The sequence below is a fragment of the Ahaetulla prasina genome, chromosome 1 (genome assembly GCF_028640845.1).
Source record: "Ahaetulla prasina isolate Xishuangbanna chromosome 1, ASM2864084v1, whole genome shotgun sequence".
In the NCBI taxonomy this organism is placed as follows: domain Eukaryota; kingdom Metazoa; phylum Chordata; class Lepidosauria; order Squamata; family Colubridae; genus Ahaetulla; species Ahaetulla prasina.
Genome location: NC_080539.1, coordinates 220,552,224 through 220,568,645, shown reverse-complemented (window position 1 = coordinate 220,568,645; position 16,422 = coordinate 220,552,224). Strand labels below are relative to the sequence as shown.

The window sequence follows — 16,422 nt, the reverse complement described above, 5'->3', positions numbered from 1 at the left end:
GCAAAAGGGTATAATTAATAAACTGATGCAGGTGGAAAAAAGACTCCAGTAATTGGATACAGAAAACATTGTAATATATAAAAGGTACCAAAGAAAAAAATAGTGCAAATATTTGTACACAATATGTGTTACTTCAGATTTCCAAGAAAATAATATCTTCCAAACACAGAATAGAGTCCTATAAGGAAAGTGGGATGCCAGCTGTTCAAGCTGATTTTAGAAAAGGCTGAGGAACAAGAGACATCATTGCTGACATCTAATGGATAACTAAGAAAGCCAAAGAAATTCTTTGAAAGAATACTAGAAAGAAGCCAGTATGTGCTTCACTATTGCAGAAAGACTTTCAATTGTGTTGATTGTGTCAAGCTGTGGAATATGCTTAGGAAAATGGGAATCCCACAAGATCTCATCTATCAAATCAACATTCAAGAAATATGCTACAGTTTGTGTAGAAACACAATGAAGGCCTTGGAAAAAATATTCTGTGTTGTGGTCATGTCTTTAGCTACAAAGATCAGAATTGTGCAGGCAGTATTATTCCCTGTGGCACTTGATGGAAGCAAAGGTTGGACTTGAAGTAGGATAAAAAGAGAAGTAGGATAAAAAGAGTATTGATGCTTTTGAAGTTTGATGCTTGAGAAGATTCCTGAGAATTCATGGATAGCCAAGAAAACAAACAAATGGATCAATGAACAAATTATCCAGAGTTCTCACTCCAGGCACAAATGGCTCAAATTACAACCATTCTTTGGATATGTCAGAATATAAGGGTTCATGAATTGGAATAGACATGGTAACAGGTCAGCCAGTAGGGACTGTTTGGTAACCCAGATGGCTCGGAGTCTGGCCATGGCTTAGGCTCACTGATATATATATATATATATATACATATACATCTGCTGTGATTCTATAGCTTCTGTGATTATTGATCCTGTACTCCTGGATTCGGAGTTCTGATTCTGGCTTCTGCTATATGGTATTGTATATAAAGAAGTTTCTTATATAAATGAATCCTGCTGAATTATTTACTTGTGTGCTGGTTGGATCCCTGCATACTCTACCAGGATATATTATGGAAAGCTCCTTTGAGAAGCTCATAATACTATAAAGATTAGAAGAAAGGAAGAGGATGTCCACCAGCAAGGTAGAGATGGATTTAACTACATCAGTAATTGGTGCATCACTAGGAACTAGGGATGACCAGATTGAAGGCAAATCATCCTGGAGAAGTTCTGTCTACTGTACATGGCTTCAAGAGTCGACATCACACTGATGGCACATAATCAATTAATTTTCAGCTAATGATTTTAATAGCAATGCATTTTGAAGGAAGAGTTATGAGACATACATATTTATTCTTATGCATTATTTGCAGCCTCAGCAGCTGAATACTTATGTTTACAACTAGGGAGGAATCCAGAAAAGAAAAAGAGATCCTGATATTTAGATATTTCTGGTTTAAGCCAAAATGCAATTACTAATAAAATTAATATTAAAACATAAGCATTTACTTATTATACTGCACTATCCTGGTTAAATGGTAGCACCAAAAACTTTGGATTTGCACTGAAATGCTAATATCCGGTGTGAAAGAAGTCCTAATTGCATTTCCAACTCCTGTTTTGCCTTAGCAACGAAACAGTCAGGATTCTGTTCACTTAAGAAGCAATATAGAAAGTTGCTGTTGGTGGCAGTTATTGATAGTAGAAGTGTTGGGACAGGCTTGGATATGTACAGAAGTGATGGTGTGTGGTTAGGGTCTGGGATGAAGGATTTAACCAACTTCCAAATTGACTGAATAACAAGTTGGAGATGCAATGATGCACTGCATGGGTAAGCTACAACTAAGCTATTTCTGAAGACAAGTCTACTAGAATTCTGAATGCCCACGTATCCTACTTTCATCATTTACAATGAAATGAAATCAAGTACCAGACAGACATCTCACATTTCAATTTCAAAGATAAGCAGAGGTTGCCCTTGTAATAGGCAAGGTTGGTTTTACACATCTTCAATAAATAGTTGCAGGGTGTTTTTGCCCTGGAGTAAGCAGGACATGTAGATGAGCCCTTAGTGCATTTTACAAAATAAATAAATAAATATTCCTTGCACTCAGTTCTATGCAATATGTTTTGCCTAATGATATTCTATTATTTTTATCAACTACTAGATGATAAATGTTAATACTAGGCTCTGTGTATGACAAATCTGTCCAACAAACCTGCAAACTATCTGTTCCTGGCTAGTATCATTCATACCATTCAGACATTGAGAACATAAATTTGAATGTATTAAACACACAATTTTGGAATTTCTTATTTAAATCATATGCAAAGAACTAACATATTTTTAAGTATCATGTTCAATAATTTCTTTATCAGCTTTTTTCTAAACAGCCTTCCTGTAAATATGTCTAACATTCTAGGAAAATGTTAGGAAAAACATTTTCTAAGTAAAAAAATCCCCAGAAATAATGATTTATTATCTGACTTTATAATACAATCTATATTTAGTGAAAAAATACAACAACATATATAGGTAGTCCTCCCTTTATGACAGCGGTTCTCAACCTGTGGGTCACGACCCTGTTGGGGGTCGAATGACGATTTGCCAGGGGTCGCCTAAGACCATCGGAAATATGGGAAACACTTGCGAGTCGAAGAATCGCGCTCCAATGGTTGACTCCACAAGCCAGCTGCAGGCTCTTCAAATTGCTAGCCGAATTCAGCTTCAGGCGCGATGAATTAAAAAATAGAGAAATCTTTGCTCTGATGTCTCCCTCTCAAGCCAGCTGCAATCACTCCCAATCGCTAGCCTAATCTGTTTTCAAGCGCGATAAACTTAATAGGGGAGGAGTCTCCGCTTTAATGCATCCGTCCTCAAGGCAATTGCAAGCAGTTCAGATCGCTAGCCAATACGGCTTCAGGCGCTATACGTTCAAAACGAAAATAATTTTACGGTTGGGGTCGCCACATCGTGGGGAATTGTATTAAAGGGGTCGCAGTACTATAAAGGTTGAGAACCACTGCTTTATGACCACAGAGCCCAAGATTTCTGTTGCCAAATGACAATTGGTTAAGTAAGTTTTGCCCCATTTTACAACCATTATTGCCGCAGTTGTTAAGTGGATCACTGCAGTTGTTAAGTTAGTAACTAGTATGTTAACTGAATCTGGCTTCCCCATTGACTCTGCTTGTCAGAAGGTTGTAAAAGGTGATCACGTGACCTCGGGACACTGTGACAGTCATAAATATGAACCAGTTGCCAAACATCTGAATTTTGATCATGGGGAGTCTGCAATGATCGTAAGTGTGAAAAATGCTTATAAGTCACATTTTTCAGTGCTGTTGTAATTTTGAAGGGTCACTAAACAAACTATTGTAAGAGGAGGACTACCTGTATATATGACAATGGTTTGATGCAATCTATTCCAGTTTACCATTGATAAATTTTAGTGGACAATTGTTAAGATCTAAGAACTTAATATATTTAGATCATTTAGATTGTGATTCTGTAATCACTTACCTAGGAATCTTTGAACTTACTACAGAATAAACCTGAACAAGGACTTTTAAAGGACTGTCGTAACGCAAAATACTGAGAACTTTTCAAACACTCTTGACTGTACTTGAAGCCCATCAAGTTTAAACAGAATACCAGTATGAGCATTCTTGAAGGATCCTGGCGTGAGAAAACACCCAATTTTGAAAATATTTTCATGCTGCAGGCCAGTACGTCATAGCAGAGAACTGCATAAAGACAAGTGAAAATAGGCATATCTTTCCATGGTGGGCACAACCCGTGTTCATTCCCAGAATGTGCCTGGCTCTTGAGGCCATTTGCTTATTTGAGTATTCTGTGGAGATTTGGCCAAGCATTTCCATGAATTTTAGATTTTCATTTTACAGTTAAATAGTTTGGCACAACTTTCTTTTCAGCCTAATAAACAATATAGAAATAAGGAATGAAATAACAAGTTATAGTTATTAATTGCTATCTTGATAAAACTATTTGTTAACAACCACTTGAAAAGGATATGAATGTACCAAAATCTTAATAGCTATTCTTCTAAGAGGATTGAAAGGAGTTAAAATGTATAGGGCAGGGGTGGCACTGAATCGGAAAATTGCCTTCCCTCTATTCAATACTATAAAAGTCTGGAAGAAAAAAAAGAAACAGTGAAAGCAATTTAAGCATATGCAATGTTATATTAATTTTTCTGTGTTTGCTTTTTCCAAGAAGGAAAATCCAGACAATCCTGAACCAACCTTTGCGGTAAAAATACTTACTATATACTGTATAAACAATATAGCATTTGCCATGGCATGGAAATATGATGTCAAAGGGTATGTGAAGGGAATCTCATCAGTCATCTACTCCAACCCTGCTGCTTCCATTTGAAAAGTTCTAGGTAAACCATTGCTTAAAAGCACTTACTGTCAGAAATATTCTGACTCAATCTTCATTCATTTAATCAATCCATTCAACAAAGAGTAGGCTATTGCCCCTTACTGATGTTCTTTCTCCCACAAAGTCTTCTACTACAACTTTTAACCTTTTCTCAAATTTTAATGTTCACATTCTTTCTCATCTCGGTAGTTTTCTTGAACTCTCTCTGGCTTCTCTAACTATGATCTGCCATGATTTGGATGTAATACTTTGGTCAAGCCAACCCATTAGCATTTTTAGCCCATGTTCACATTCTGTAGTGGTTCACTAGCATTCTAAAATCCTCTTTCTGTGAATGCCATAAAACAGAGTCTTCCCAATCCTAAATGTATGCATTTGAGTTTTCCCACCTTTATATAAGACCTTATTTCTCATAGCTGAATATCATTCATTTTGATCTAATCTTGTTTAAGCTTGCCAAGTTTACTTTGAATTATGAAGTTCTCCTCTTAATGTTTAGTATTCCCCCTAGATTTGTAAATCAGCATTCTCTTCCATCTCATCCTCAGAATCATTTCAAAAATATTGAATAGCACAAAGTCAAAATGGAAGTCTACTTAATCTTTCTTTTCAGGTCAATGCAGAACTTTTACGAGAACCATTTAAGTGATTGTTCAACTAGTTGCAAATTCACTGGATTGCAATAACCTCTTGCTCACATTTATTTGTTTTATCCACAACAATATCATGACTACCAATTCACTTCAATTAAAATGTAGAGTGTTCCTTTTATTTACCAAATTAGTCATTCCACTGGATTCAATTCAGTTCAAATCTTTATTGTCAGTGCACAACATATGTGCAATGAGATTGGTTGAGCTCCCTCCGTGCACCGCCCCCCCCAACACAATACAACTCACAGTGAAGACAGAGAATCCCTGACCCAATAAATCATATTAACAAAACACCCAGTCCTATTGCACCAGTGTGAACATGTTACACATTGTGCTGGCCCTGCAGTCCATCATACTACATAGTTATGATGTTATTTCTCATTCAGGAGTCTGACAGCCCATGGATAAAAATTGTTCTTCAGCCTATTTGTACAGCTGGCTCTACTCTACATTTCCTTCCTGATGGTAGGAGGGTAAATAAGTGATGACCAGGGTGAGAGTCGTCCCTGAGAATTTTCCTTACTCTTCTAAGGCAGGGAGCCCTAGCAGTCTCATCTAGTGATATCAGGGGACAGTAGAGTTACTGACCTTACAACTCTAGATAAACCCATACTGGGTCTTGATAATGGTAGTACCGGTGTTTCTTTCTGAATGTCTGTAGATTATTGCATGTCAATCTATTATCTTGCCCAATGCAAGCATTAAACTAACAAGATTGTAGGTTTTTTTGCTTTTTTATTGACTCCCACACAAAGTTCCAAATTCACTTTTGAGTCAGCTTCTCTAGTTCCTTCTTCGATGGCCTTCGGTCAGCAGGCAAAACCTACTTTCTTTAGACAGACATTTAAGCTTCTTGCATTGATTATCAATTGTTCTTTGCTTAATTTTAGCAGTCTCTTGCTTTTATTTAGTCTTTGTGGAAAGTAAGTTGCATCTGAATAAAGTATTTTTGCATATTTTAAATTTATGTTTAACAGCTATTAGACTCTTAGAGGGGTATAAATGTAAACAACTACATATAAATAGCTTCACCATTTTAGGAATTGATTTAATGTGAAGATTTTACTTTTTAAAGATTTGCCTGGCTGCATTACTCAAAATGTAAAAAAGCAGCAGCCTCTAGCGTAGTAAACACATGTTATCTTATGAGGAATGACATTAAAATAGTGCAGTATCCAAAAATCCATCTGGATTGGTCACTAGGACCAGAGGTTTAGTCTTCTGAGCTGGAGTCCTCTCAGGGAACTTCTCTCGAGAACAGTGGTAGTCTGTCTTCTGCAAATTAAGCCATGGATCTCTAGCATAGTAAACACATGTTATCTTATGAGGAATGACATTAAAATAGTGCAGTATCCAAAAATCCATCTGGATTGGTCACTAGGACCAGAGGTTTAGTCTTCTGAGCTGGAGTCCACTCTCAGGGAACTTCTCTCGAGAACAGTGGTAGTCTGTCTTCTGCAAATTAAGCCATGGATCTCTAGCATAGTAAACACATGTTATCTTATGAGGAATGACATTAAAATAGTGCAGTATCCAAAAATCCATCTGGATTGGTCACTAGGACCAGAGGTTTAGTCTTCTGAGCTGGAATCCACTCTCAGGAAACTTCTCTCTCGCCAGAATGTGAGAGAGAACAGTGATAGTCTGTCTTCTGTAAATTAAGCCATGGATCTCTGGTGCTAAACATTTGTGTCTAAACAATAAGCACAAGGAGAACTTCCAAAATTGAGAACCAAAGCATATGAAAGACATGTTCTTTATAGAGAATAACTATTATCGGGAAATAATTTAGCTAAGTGGCCAGAAGAATCATACAAAATTGGACATTTTGAAAATATGATATGATCTGCATTAGGAACAATATATAGAATTAAATGGGGGCAGGTGGGTCAAGTGAAAGTCATATCAAGAGATGGCATCAACTCACATGCATTTTAAGAATATGGGGAAAGTTAAGATATGATGCAATGGGCTGTATGTGACGCTGCTGCACATTGCATCTAAAATAAAGCAGTTACAAATAAACCCAGCTCAACAGTTCATTTCTAATCCAAATAATTGGCATTTATATAAATGCCACCATGGGCAGAGTTAATATTAGAAAATTCTAGATCAGACAAGCTTCCAGTCAAAGTATATCCCTTTCCTGATGACCCTTGACTATCCCCACAACCATTTTTGTGTTGCTCAACAAGTATTTATTTACTTAATCAAATATCCTCTTTTTCCTCTCCATGAACCAATGGGCTCTCCTTTTGATTGGAAGCCCCAAAACAATCAACCAATCAGTTCCTACTTCCTTTTTCTTCCTTTGTAAGGTATTATTATGTGGCATTGAGGAAATAAAGGAACCCCCCTGATCAGCCACTATATGGAGGAAGTGGGAATGCTGATTCTCACTATCATTATGAAGACCTGGGAGGGTGAAACAGGACGGCTTCAAAGTGTGGCAGGAGGGTTTGGTTAGGATAAGAAATCCCTGAAGGTAGACAATCCCCATCAGTGGCTTTAAGTAAAGTGTTATAAAACTGTTTCTGCAGCTTTCTCTTTAATAGGCTATGAAGGAATATGCAATTGGTTCAGCTTCTCGAAAGCCACTTGATAGTGTGATCAACTAAGATGACTTTGTTTATTTACTTAATTGATTTACATGACTTTCAATCTTGAAAATGCAACTTTGGGCAGCTTATAACGTATTAAAAACAATAAGAAAAAAATAGCAAGAGGATAAACCTACAACGATAACTAAAAACAAAATCAATCAACAATCAACAAACACATCTTGCAGGCCATCTAACCTTTCAACCCCTGTGCTCTGGAGCACATACAGATATCCAGCACTTTGTGAAAGACCAGCAGAGTTGGGGACAATCTAATCTCCAGTCACAGAGTGTGTCGGAGTAAACAGTTGTTAAGTGTATCACTGCAGCTGTTAAAGTTAGTATGGTTGTTACGGTAAGTGAATCCAGCTTCTTCATTGACTTGCCTTGTCAGAAGTTTGCAAAAGGTGATCACATGACTCTGGGACACTGAAAGCATCATAAATATGAGCCAATTGCCCAACTTTGATCACATGACCAAGGGGATGCTGCAATGGTCGTAAGTGTGAAAAATGGTCATCGGTTACTTTTTTTTCAATGTCATTGTAACTTTGAATGGTCACTAAATGAAACTGTTGTAAGCCGAGGACTACCTGTACTGCATTCTAACCACTGTGCCACCACAGCTCTAGACACTGAGACAGGTCCTACACATCCTCTAGACACTGAGAGAGAACCTACACCATATCACTTGGTTGACCTGGGACAGAGATGTATAGGAGATGCTGTGGTTTCAAAGAGCTTAAATTGGAGGGAGAAGTGCATCAAGTCCTAGGTTACCCCACACAGAAAAGGCTGTAGAATAGATCTCTCCGTAAATATCAGTTGAACTACTCCTGAGAGAAAGAGGAGAACCAGCATATAACTGTGCCTCTCATTCTTAACCCCTGAAGTCAGTCCAGACAGATACCATGATCAATATCAAACACTACTGAGAGAGAAGAGTAAGGATGGATGCACCCCATCCCGCTCCTGCAGGAGATCGTTCCAAGGGAGCGATGCCATTTCAGACCCATTTCCAGATCTGAAACCTGACTGAAAAAGGGTTCAGATGATCCAGATAGGTCAAAGGTTATCTAAAACAGTTGGATCTAGCAATGGCATCTTGATGAGAGGATAAGATGTTCCCTCTTTAAATAACAGCAAGCCAACACCCACTCTCAAGGATAAATTCAGTTGCATTGGAAAGCAACTGCACATTGTCTACCTGGAAGCTTTAGCTAATCAGGAGGAACATGGATTCAGTGCATAAGTGGCCATGGTAACAATTCCAAGTACCTAACCCTGACCTTGACCATCAGGACTAACAGGCTCAAATTCACTCCAGATAACCCGTAAGACTGGGCCTCAGTTAACTCTACAGGACCTGCCTCAAGGCAGAAGTCCAATCTGGAGTAAATCTGACCTTATCTGATGGAAGCTTCATATATATCCTCATATTGGTCTGAAGAAAAACTTCAATTACTCTAAACAGGAATGATGGGCAGCTATTTGCAAATTCAATAAGGATGGGAAAACGTTGATGTTTTGCTGCCCTTAGTATCATAAGGTAGGTGTAGTGAACAGTGGCTCTAACTCATGCTTGGTTGGGTTCACCCCTTATTCTCATACTTCATCTTTCTCAGCTTCTCAGTAATCCAAAGGAGTGGGGGGCTCTGGGATCCTTGAAAAGTGAGAGCTCCGATCCAAAGCCCTAGCAGATCCTCTCATTCCAAGCAGCAACTAAGGCTTCAGTCGGACTGTCCACCAGACTTCAAACCCTCCCCCTAAACTCCCCTAAAATGCAGTTGGGTCTATTAGTTGCCTAGGATGAACCAATCAAATAGAGAAATCAATCAGAATGCTCTGACGATAGGGAGGTTGAAGGTGATCTCCTCCAATATCCTCCACTACCATTGCTGTGACACACACACACACACACACACACACACACACACACACACACACACACACACACACACACACACACACAGATCTTGAAATAATCATCAATACATTTTAGGCCTTCAATGAGCTAGGCCAGTTGTATGGCTATGATGGTGACTATGAATTCCCAAGCTACCTCAGAGTTCAACCCTAGGGAAAGCAAGCTGAAGTTCCCTAGGCTATAAGCCTGGGGAATTGCACCACCAGCCCAGCCAATGAGCTCGGAGAGGGAGGCTGTAACACAGCAGGGAGGCTGGTACAAGAACAACAATCCCACAATAGCACCTAGACTTATATACCGCTTCACTGTATTATACAGCCCTCTCCAAACTATTTACAGAGTCAACCTTTTGCCCCCAAACAATCTTGGTCCTCATTTTACTGATCTCGGAAGGATGGAAGGCTGAATCAACTTTGATCTGCTCAGAATCGAACTCCTGGAGGGACCAGTGAGTTAGCCCTGCAGTACTGCATTCTAACCACTGTACCACCACTCTAGAGTGGTTAGTGGGCACCAACCACTCTAACCACTATTGTCAGCAGTCCAGGATTTTGTAACAACAGGATTTTGTATCTATTTGTCTGTAGAGCAGAACCTCTTGGAATTCCCCAAATGACCACAACTTATGGGGATCTGCCCCAAATGCACAGCCAGTTCTCAGTTAACTCTCCCATCTGTGATTAAATCACAGATGAAAAAGGCCTTATTACAGGCTGCTACTGAATGCCAGGTTGTTCCTCTAGCAACTTTCTGTGCCAATCTCACAACAGCACAATAGTCATCTTGCAGAAAGGACCAGCTTCACTTATAAATGATCTACTACAAAACAGATTATAATTTTTAGACTCATCTTCTAACATTACTCACACATTGTGATCTTTCTTTTAATTTTGCTGGGGAACTTTCTTAGTCATCTTTGAAATATACATTTTCAGTGATTTGTTAGGATCACTTTCCTATACAGAATAAATAAAAAGTTATACAGTATAACAATTCTTCATATTGAAAAATACAGACGTATATCGCCAGTTGCACAGCTCTCAAAGGGAACCTTGTGCAAACTGTAGATTGTATATTGACGTCAGAAAACCTGAAAGGATGATTATCAAAGCAGATACCCAATAGGAGAGAAAGAGGCAACACCAACGATAATGTGAAACACTCACTTTTGTATTAATGTAAAATGGATCCAGGTCTTCCAAGGGAGTAGCGACCATTCCAGCAGGGATATCACCATAAATAAATGGCAGTGATTTGCCAGCCTCCAAGTCACTACTTGGTTTTGGCCCATTTTCATCATTGTCTTTATGGTCTTGTTTGGACTGCTTGGCTTTTTCTGCAGCAATGCGTTGTTCGATAGCTGCAAGAGACTCTCTAGTGAAGTAGTGAAAGCTGTCCGGACCTGGTGGTACAAGCACTGGCTGCTCCATCTTGTCATCCTGCACATTTTAATTACTAGTTATTCTCTTGCATAAGGAAGTACTGAGGAAAAGAGAAAAACAAGGAATGAATCAACAACAAAAATTCCCATCACTTCTTCATTAAGCTAACATAATATTCAAGAAAATAATTATACCTTTAGAGTAACAAAATGAAGACTTTAAATATTTAACTATTTACTTTTGAGGGGAATTCTTATGGGCTGATAAGATTTTTAGCTGTTTTAGATTCCACCCACCCACCCCCGCAAGTTTTTGTAGTTTTAACGGTGACTGAACCAGTCAAAATTGAACAGAAAACATTTTTGTTGGCATGAAGGTTCAGGGATAAGAAGACATTATTTACTGAATCTGTTTGACATGGAGCTGTGAAGCAATATTAGGATTCTACTATGAGGCTTTTTAGAAGGTAGCATGGGGGAAGGAAGGGGGGCATTTCCCAACAGCAGTGAATAGTAGATATGAGCCTAGTTGCTTCCTGACTATGCCTTGATCAATGAGGCAGTCTACAAGCTGAATATTTTTAAAACTGCAAGCAATGTGAAGGATTGTACTATCTGAAGATATTCAAAAACTCTTTCACTGCAATCAGTGTTTTATTAATTATAAAACATGAGAAAGTTGTTCTAATACAGAAGGAAAGGGGTAGTTAATTAAACCACAATTGTCAATTACAAAAAGGTTTCATTCAGCAATTTCTTTGTGCATTTATTTTGAGCAGGATTCATCTCAGATTTTCAGAATCAGGTCAGAAAAGGGGGCGGTAGGTGGCGGTGGGGAGACAAAATCCATTGGATGTTATATTCTGTATTTGAAGCAGCCATAAAAAATCAAGTTGATATATGGGAAAGAGCAGCCTGCGAGCAGATGGTTTTATTTCTTTTAATGGATCTAATATACTATTTTGGAAATGTGCCTAAGAAGAATATAACATATTGTCATAAATACAGCATGTGGCCAAAGGTTAGTAAAGCCATGAGATATGTAGGGAAGCTGATAACTGATGGAAAGGACAAGCTTGCTTGATATCTTTTGAATGGTTTCTTTAGTTTTGCAGATTTTAGAGGCCTAGTGGGTAGAAAGCAAAAGATCCCCTCATTTCTAGAGATTAAAATTCTGTGACTGCTGTCTCATCATTGGCAGTCTGCCTTGAAGTAGGCCTGTGATTATTAGTCCAGAGCACTTAGCCAGACAAAAGGAAAGATGAGGAATAGCAGAGAAGCACAAAACTGAACCTGGTCAGAAGCAAGACCAGAGTTGAAAAAGATACTAAAAGAGGGACATGAGTCCCAGAAATAAATAAATTCATTAAAAAAGCAAAACAGAAGGCAAAGTAGAATGACAGAAGGAAGAAGGAGGGAGGGTGGAGAAGGAGGAGGAAGAGCAGGAAAATAAAGTAAAAAAAACCAAAACCTTTCGCAATTATGTAAGAGGAATAAGTTTATTGATCTGATCTCTCTTTCAGTTGCCAGTGTTTGGGGGGGAAAAAACCTTAATGGAAGCGGGAAAAGCCCTACGCTGCAAAAAACAGCTAATGGATCCTTAATGTACTTGCAAAATAAATAAGACCTGGGTTTCAAAGGTCTCCCTTAACCGCATCTGTTAAATGGATGCATTTCAGTATAGCTCAGGTTTAATATCTGAATACAGTAAACATTTAAAGGAGTATGCAGAATATATCAGTTAAGACACAGTTTCACATTTCTCAGATATTATGACTATGAACCAGGTAGAATCAAGTAAGCATTAAATATGATCACAGTGTTGGGATGTGGTGGCTTAGTGGGTAAGGCGCTGAGCTTGTCAATCGAAAGGTCGGCAGTTCAGCAGTTCGAATCCCTAGTGCCGTGTAACGGGGTGAGCTCCCATTACTTGTCCCAGCTTCTGCCAACCTAGCAGTTTGAAAGCACGTAAAAAATGCAAGTAGACAAATAGGGACCACCTTTGGTGGGAAGGTAAGTGTTCCGTGCACCTTTGGCATTTAGTCATGCTGGCCACATGACCATGGAGATGTCTTCGGACAGCACTGGCTCTTCGGCTTTGAAACGGAGATGAGCACCGCCCCCTAGAGTCGGCAACTACTAGCACGTATGTGCGAGAGGAACCTTTACCTTTAAAGTTAATAGGTGCTATTGATTATTCGAACCCTTTAACAGTTCCATCAATTTTGCCTTGCCTCTCACTGTAACAAACTACAGAAGAGCTGGAGCCTGGAGAGCAACTATGGCAGAAGTAGGTAAGGAAAGAACACAGAATTTAGCCTTATGAATAACTCAGAATTTAAACCTGAAGGAAATAAAAAGATTCCCAGCATATCCTTCGTCCTCATGTATTTATTAATGCATATTTATATTTTCCTTTAAATGATCCCAGGGTTAATGTAGTAAACTTGTTTTTCTGAAGGATAAGTGTACAAGTTTATGTTGTTCATTTATTTATCCACCTTTCCTAACAGGAATTCTATATGGCATATACAGTATTCCCACCTTATTTTTCTCTCAATAACAACCCTGTGAGTTAGGCTGGGCTGACAGAGATAATACTCACTTACAGTAGTGGGGCTCAAAATCTGTCCCCAAGGCTTTTTCCTCTATTTCCCCCCTTTACTTACAACAAATAATTGTTAAACTTCACTTTCTGATGGTATCTTATTATTAACATCAGAGGGGCAGATGCATTAAACATGATGTAGTAGGATTTTATTTTACTTTCAATTTGTCACTGCCCTGCCACATTTGAATGAAAATCTTGGCCTTCTCAAAACTGCTTTTAACACAAGGAGGAAAACTCTGGAACAAATAGAAATTTCCTTCAGAGGTAAAATAGCACTTTTAGTAGTTTTTTCCTATAGTACTAAAATAGACAAAGGTATCTTAAACTAAGCAATATTGTATTCCAGTCTCATTTGGGTTTTCTTCATATTATTTTTAAAGTTTGAAAAAGTAATCATATTAAAAGCAACCAAACATCTGATTTTAGCTGGTCCTCTGTTTTAGACTGGAACTCTTTGGTAGTAGAGACCTATCTCTTTTCTCTATGGAATTAGGTAAGCAGAGCAATGGACTGGTGCCATTTATTATTTTTACTTTTCAATAAAGCTTCTGAGTCCTATATGTGGATCCAAGATATTCCTGGAAATAAGGATGAGACTGAAGGCTGCCTCTTTATAGACACAGGTTTTTTTTTTTAAAGAAAAGCATTAAATGGGAAATTGACATGCTATAAAATTAGAAGCAAATAAGGGGGCTTGTCAAAGTACAAAGAAAGCTCACATCGAGATAAGAAAAGTGCTCTTAAATTGTTTTTCAATGTTTGATTGCTTCTTGAAGAAAAGCAGTAAAAATATTAGGTAGGTTGGCCACCCTGAGATAGAGGATGGATGGATGGATGAATGGATGGATGGACAGACGAACAAATTTGGGGCTAATTTCTCTTTTAAAATTTATATTATCAGTTGGCCCATGCCACATTTTTAGCTTAATACTTTGTTTTCCCTTTTGTATTTTAAAAATGGCTTTATTACTTTTGTTCACTTAAGGAGCTCCTATTGGCTGAGCTGTTGACAGCTCCAATATAAAAGGGCTGTCAGTTTAGAGCTTGCTCGCTTGCTCACCTCAGTTAATTGTTTGTAGTTAATAAAAGAACTGTTAATGGTTCTCCTGCGTTGCCTCACTTCTTGCTGTTGTTTTGCAAATACAACATTTTGAATTTTTGTTTTATCATATATTGCTTAGCTTTAACTGTAAAAAAATGATATAGATGCCCGTTTTGCCAGCGACAAGAATTGTATTTTATGGAAGTCAATGGTCTCCCAAAGAGATGTTCCTTGTAACCCATCACTTGGTAGACACTTTGGAGCAGGAGAAATGTCCAGAAAAATAAAACTATTTGCAGGACACTGTTCTTCTCTTCCATGAAGCCCTCAATGTCAGGGAAAGATACCATTTGGAAAGAATTGTAATTCAAAGATGAAGTGAGTTTCAGAAGTAAAAGGCAGTTTTAGAAAAATAAATAAAACTAAAGGATGGCTTTCTGAAACAAAGAACTGTCATTTATGATAAAGGGGTTTGGTCACTGTAGTTATATATTTAAAAAATTAAATAAAAATAAAATAATAACAACAATATTTACTTATGTGGTAGATTATAAGAGTTTACCCGACCTAGATATCAATCTACTTAGTGATAGCAAACTTTTGGGCTCAATATGTTAGAAATTGAGAAAAAGTCCAAGTTAACTCTGCTAGTCTCTCTCTCTTTCTCACTCTCTTCCCCTCTCTCTGTTTAAATTTTTTTTAAAAAATGAGGTGGGGCAGGGAACCAAGGAGACATCTGTGCGTTACACTGGACTAGTTGTTGTGACTTCAATCTGATGCTGCTTCACTAAAAGGAAAAAAAAAATATTGGCACTATAAGCCCCTGAAGATATTGTCTGCTTAGGCAAATAAGGGGCTTGTCAAAGTACAAAGAAAGCTCACATCGAGATAAGAAAAGTGCTCTTAAATTGTTTTTCAATGTTTGATTGCTTCTTGAAGAAAAGCAGTAAAAATATTAGGTAGGTTGGCCACCCTGAGATAGAGGATGGATGGATGGATGAATGGATGGATGGACAGACGAACAAATTTGGGGCTAATTTCTCTTTTAAAATTTATATTATCAGTTGGCCCATGCCACATTTTTAGCTTAATACTTTGTTTTCCCTTTTGTATTTTAAAAATGGTTTTATTACTTTTGTTCACTTAAGGAGCTCCTATTGGCTGAGCTGTTGACAGCTCCAATATAAAAGGGCTGTCAGTTTAGAGCTTGCTCGCTTGCTCACCTCAGTTAATTGTTTGTAGTTAATAAAAGAACTGTTAATGGTTCTCCTGCGTTGCCTCACTTCTTGCTGTTGTTTTGCAAATACAACATTTTGAATTTTTGTTTTATCATATATTGCTTAGCTTTAACTGTAAAAAAATGATATAGATGCCCGTTTTGCCAGCGACAAGAATTGTATTTTATGGAAGTCAGTGGTCTCCCAAAGAGATGTTCCTTGTAACCCATCACTTGGTAGACACTTTGGAGCAGGAGAAATGTCCAGAAAAATAAAACTATTTGCAGGACACTGTTCTTCTCTTCCATGAAGCCCTCAATGTCAGGGAAAGATACCATTTGGAAAGAATTGTAATTCAAAGATGAAGTGAGTTTCAGAAGTAAAAGGCAGTTTTAGAAAAATAAATAAAACTAAAGGATGGCTTTCTGAAACAAAGAACTGTCATTTATGATAAAGGATGTTTGGTCACTGTAGTTATATATTTAAAAGATTAAATAAAAATAAATAATAACAACAATATTTACTTATGTGATAGATTATAAGAGTTTACCCGACCTAGATATCAATCTACTTAGTGATAG

The 16,422-nt window shown here is 37.9% G+C and overlaps 1 protein-coding gene across 1 annotated transcript in view; it reads right to left on the bottom strand.

The window, feature by feature from the left end:
* LOC131202409 (sodium channel protein type 1 subunit alpha-like) overlaps nt 1-16,422 on the bottom strand; it is a 108,474-nt gene that overhangs the window by 57,405 nt on the left and 34,647 nt on the right. Inside the window, exons 2-3 of the mRNA XM_058191360.1 lie at nt 10,757-11,072; nt 4,039-4,157 (exon numbers count right to left, since the gene is read on the bottom strand). Coding sequence (XP_058047343.1) covers nt 4,039-4,157; nt 10,757-11,020 — 383 coding nt within the window. The 5' untranslated portion in view covers nt 11,021-11,072. The remainder of the gene's footprint in view (nt 1-4,038; nt 4,158-10,756; nt 11,073-16,422) is intronic.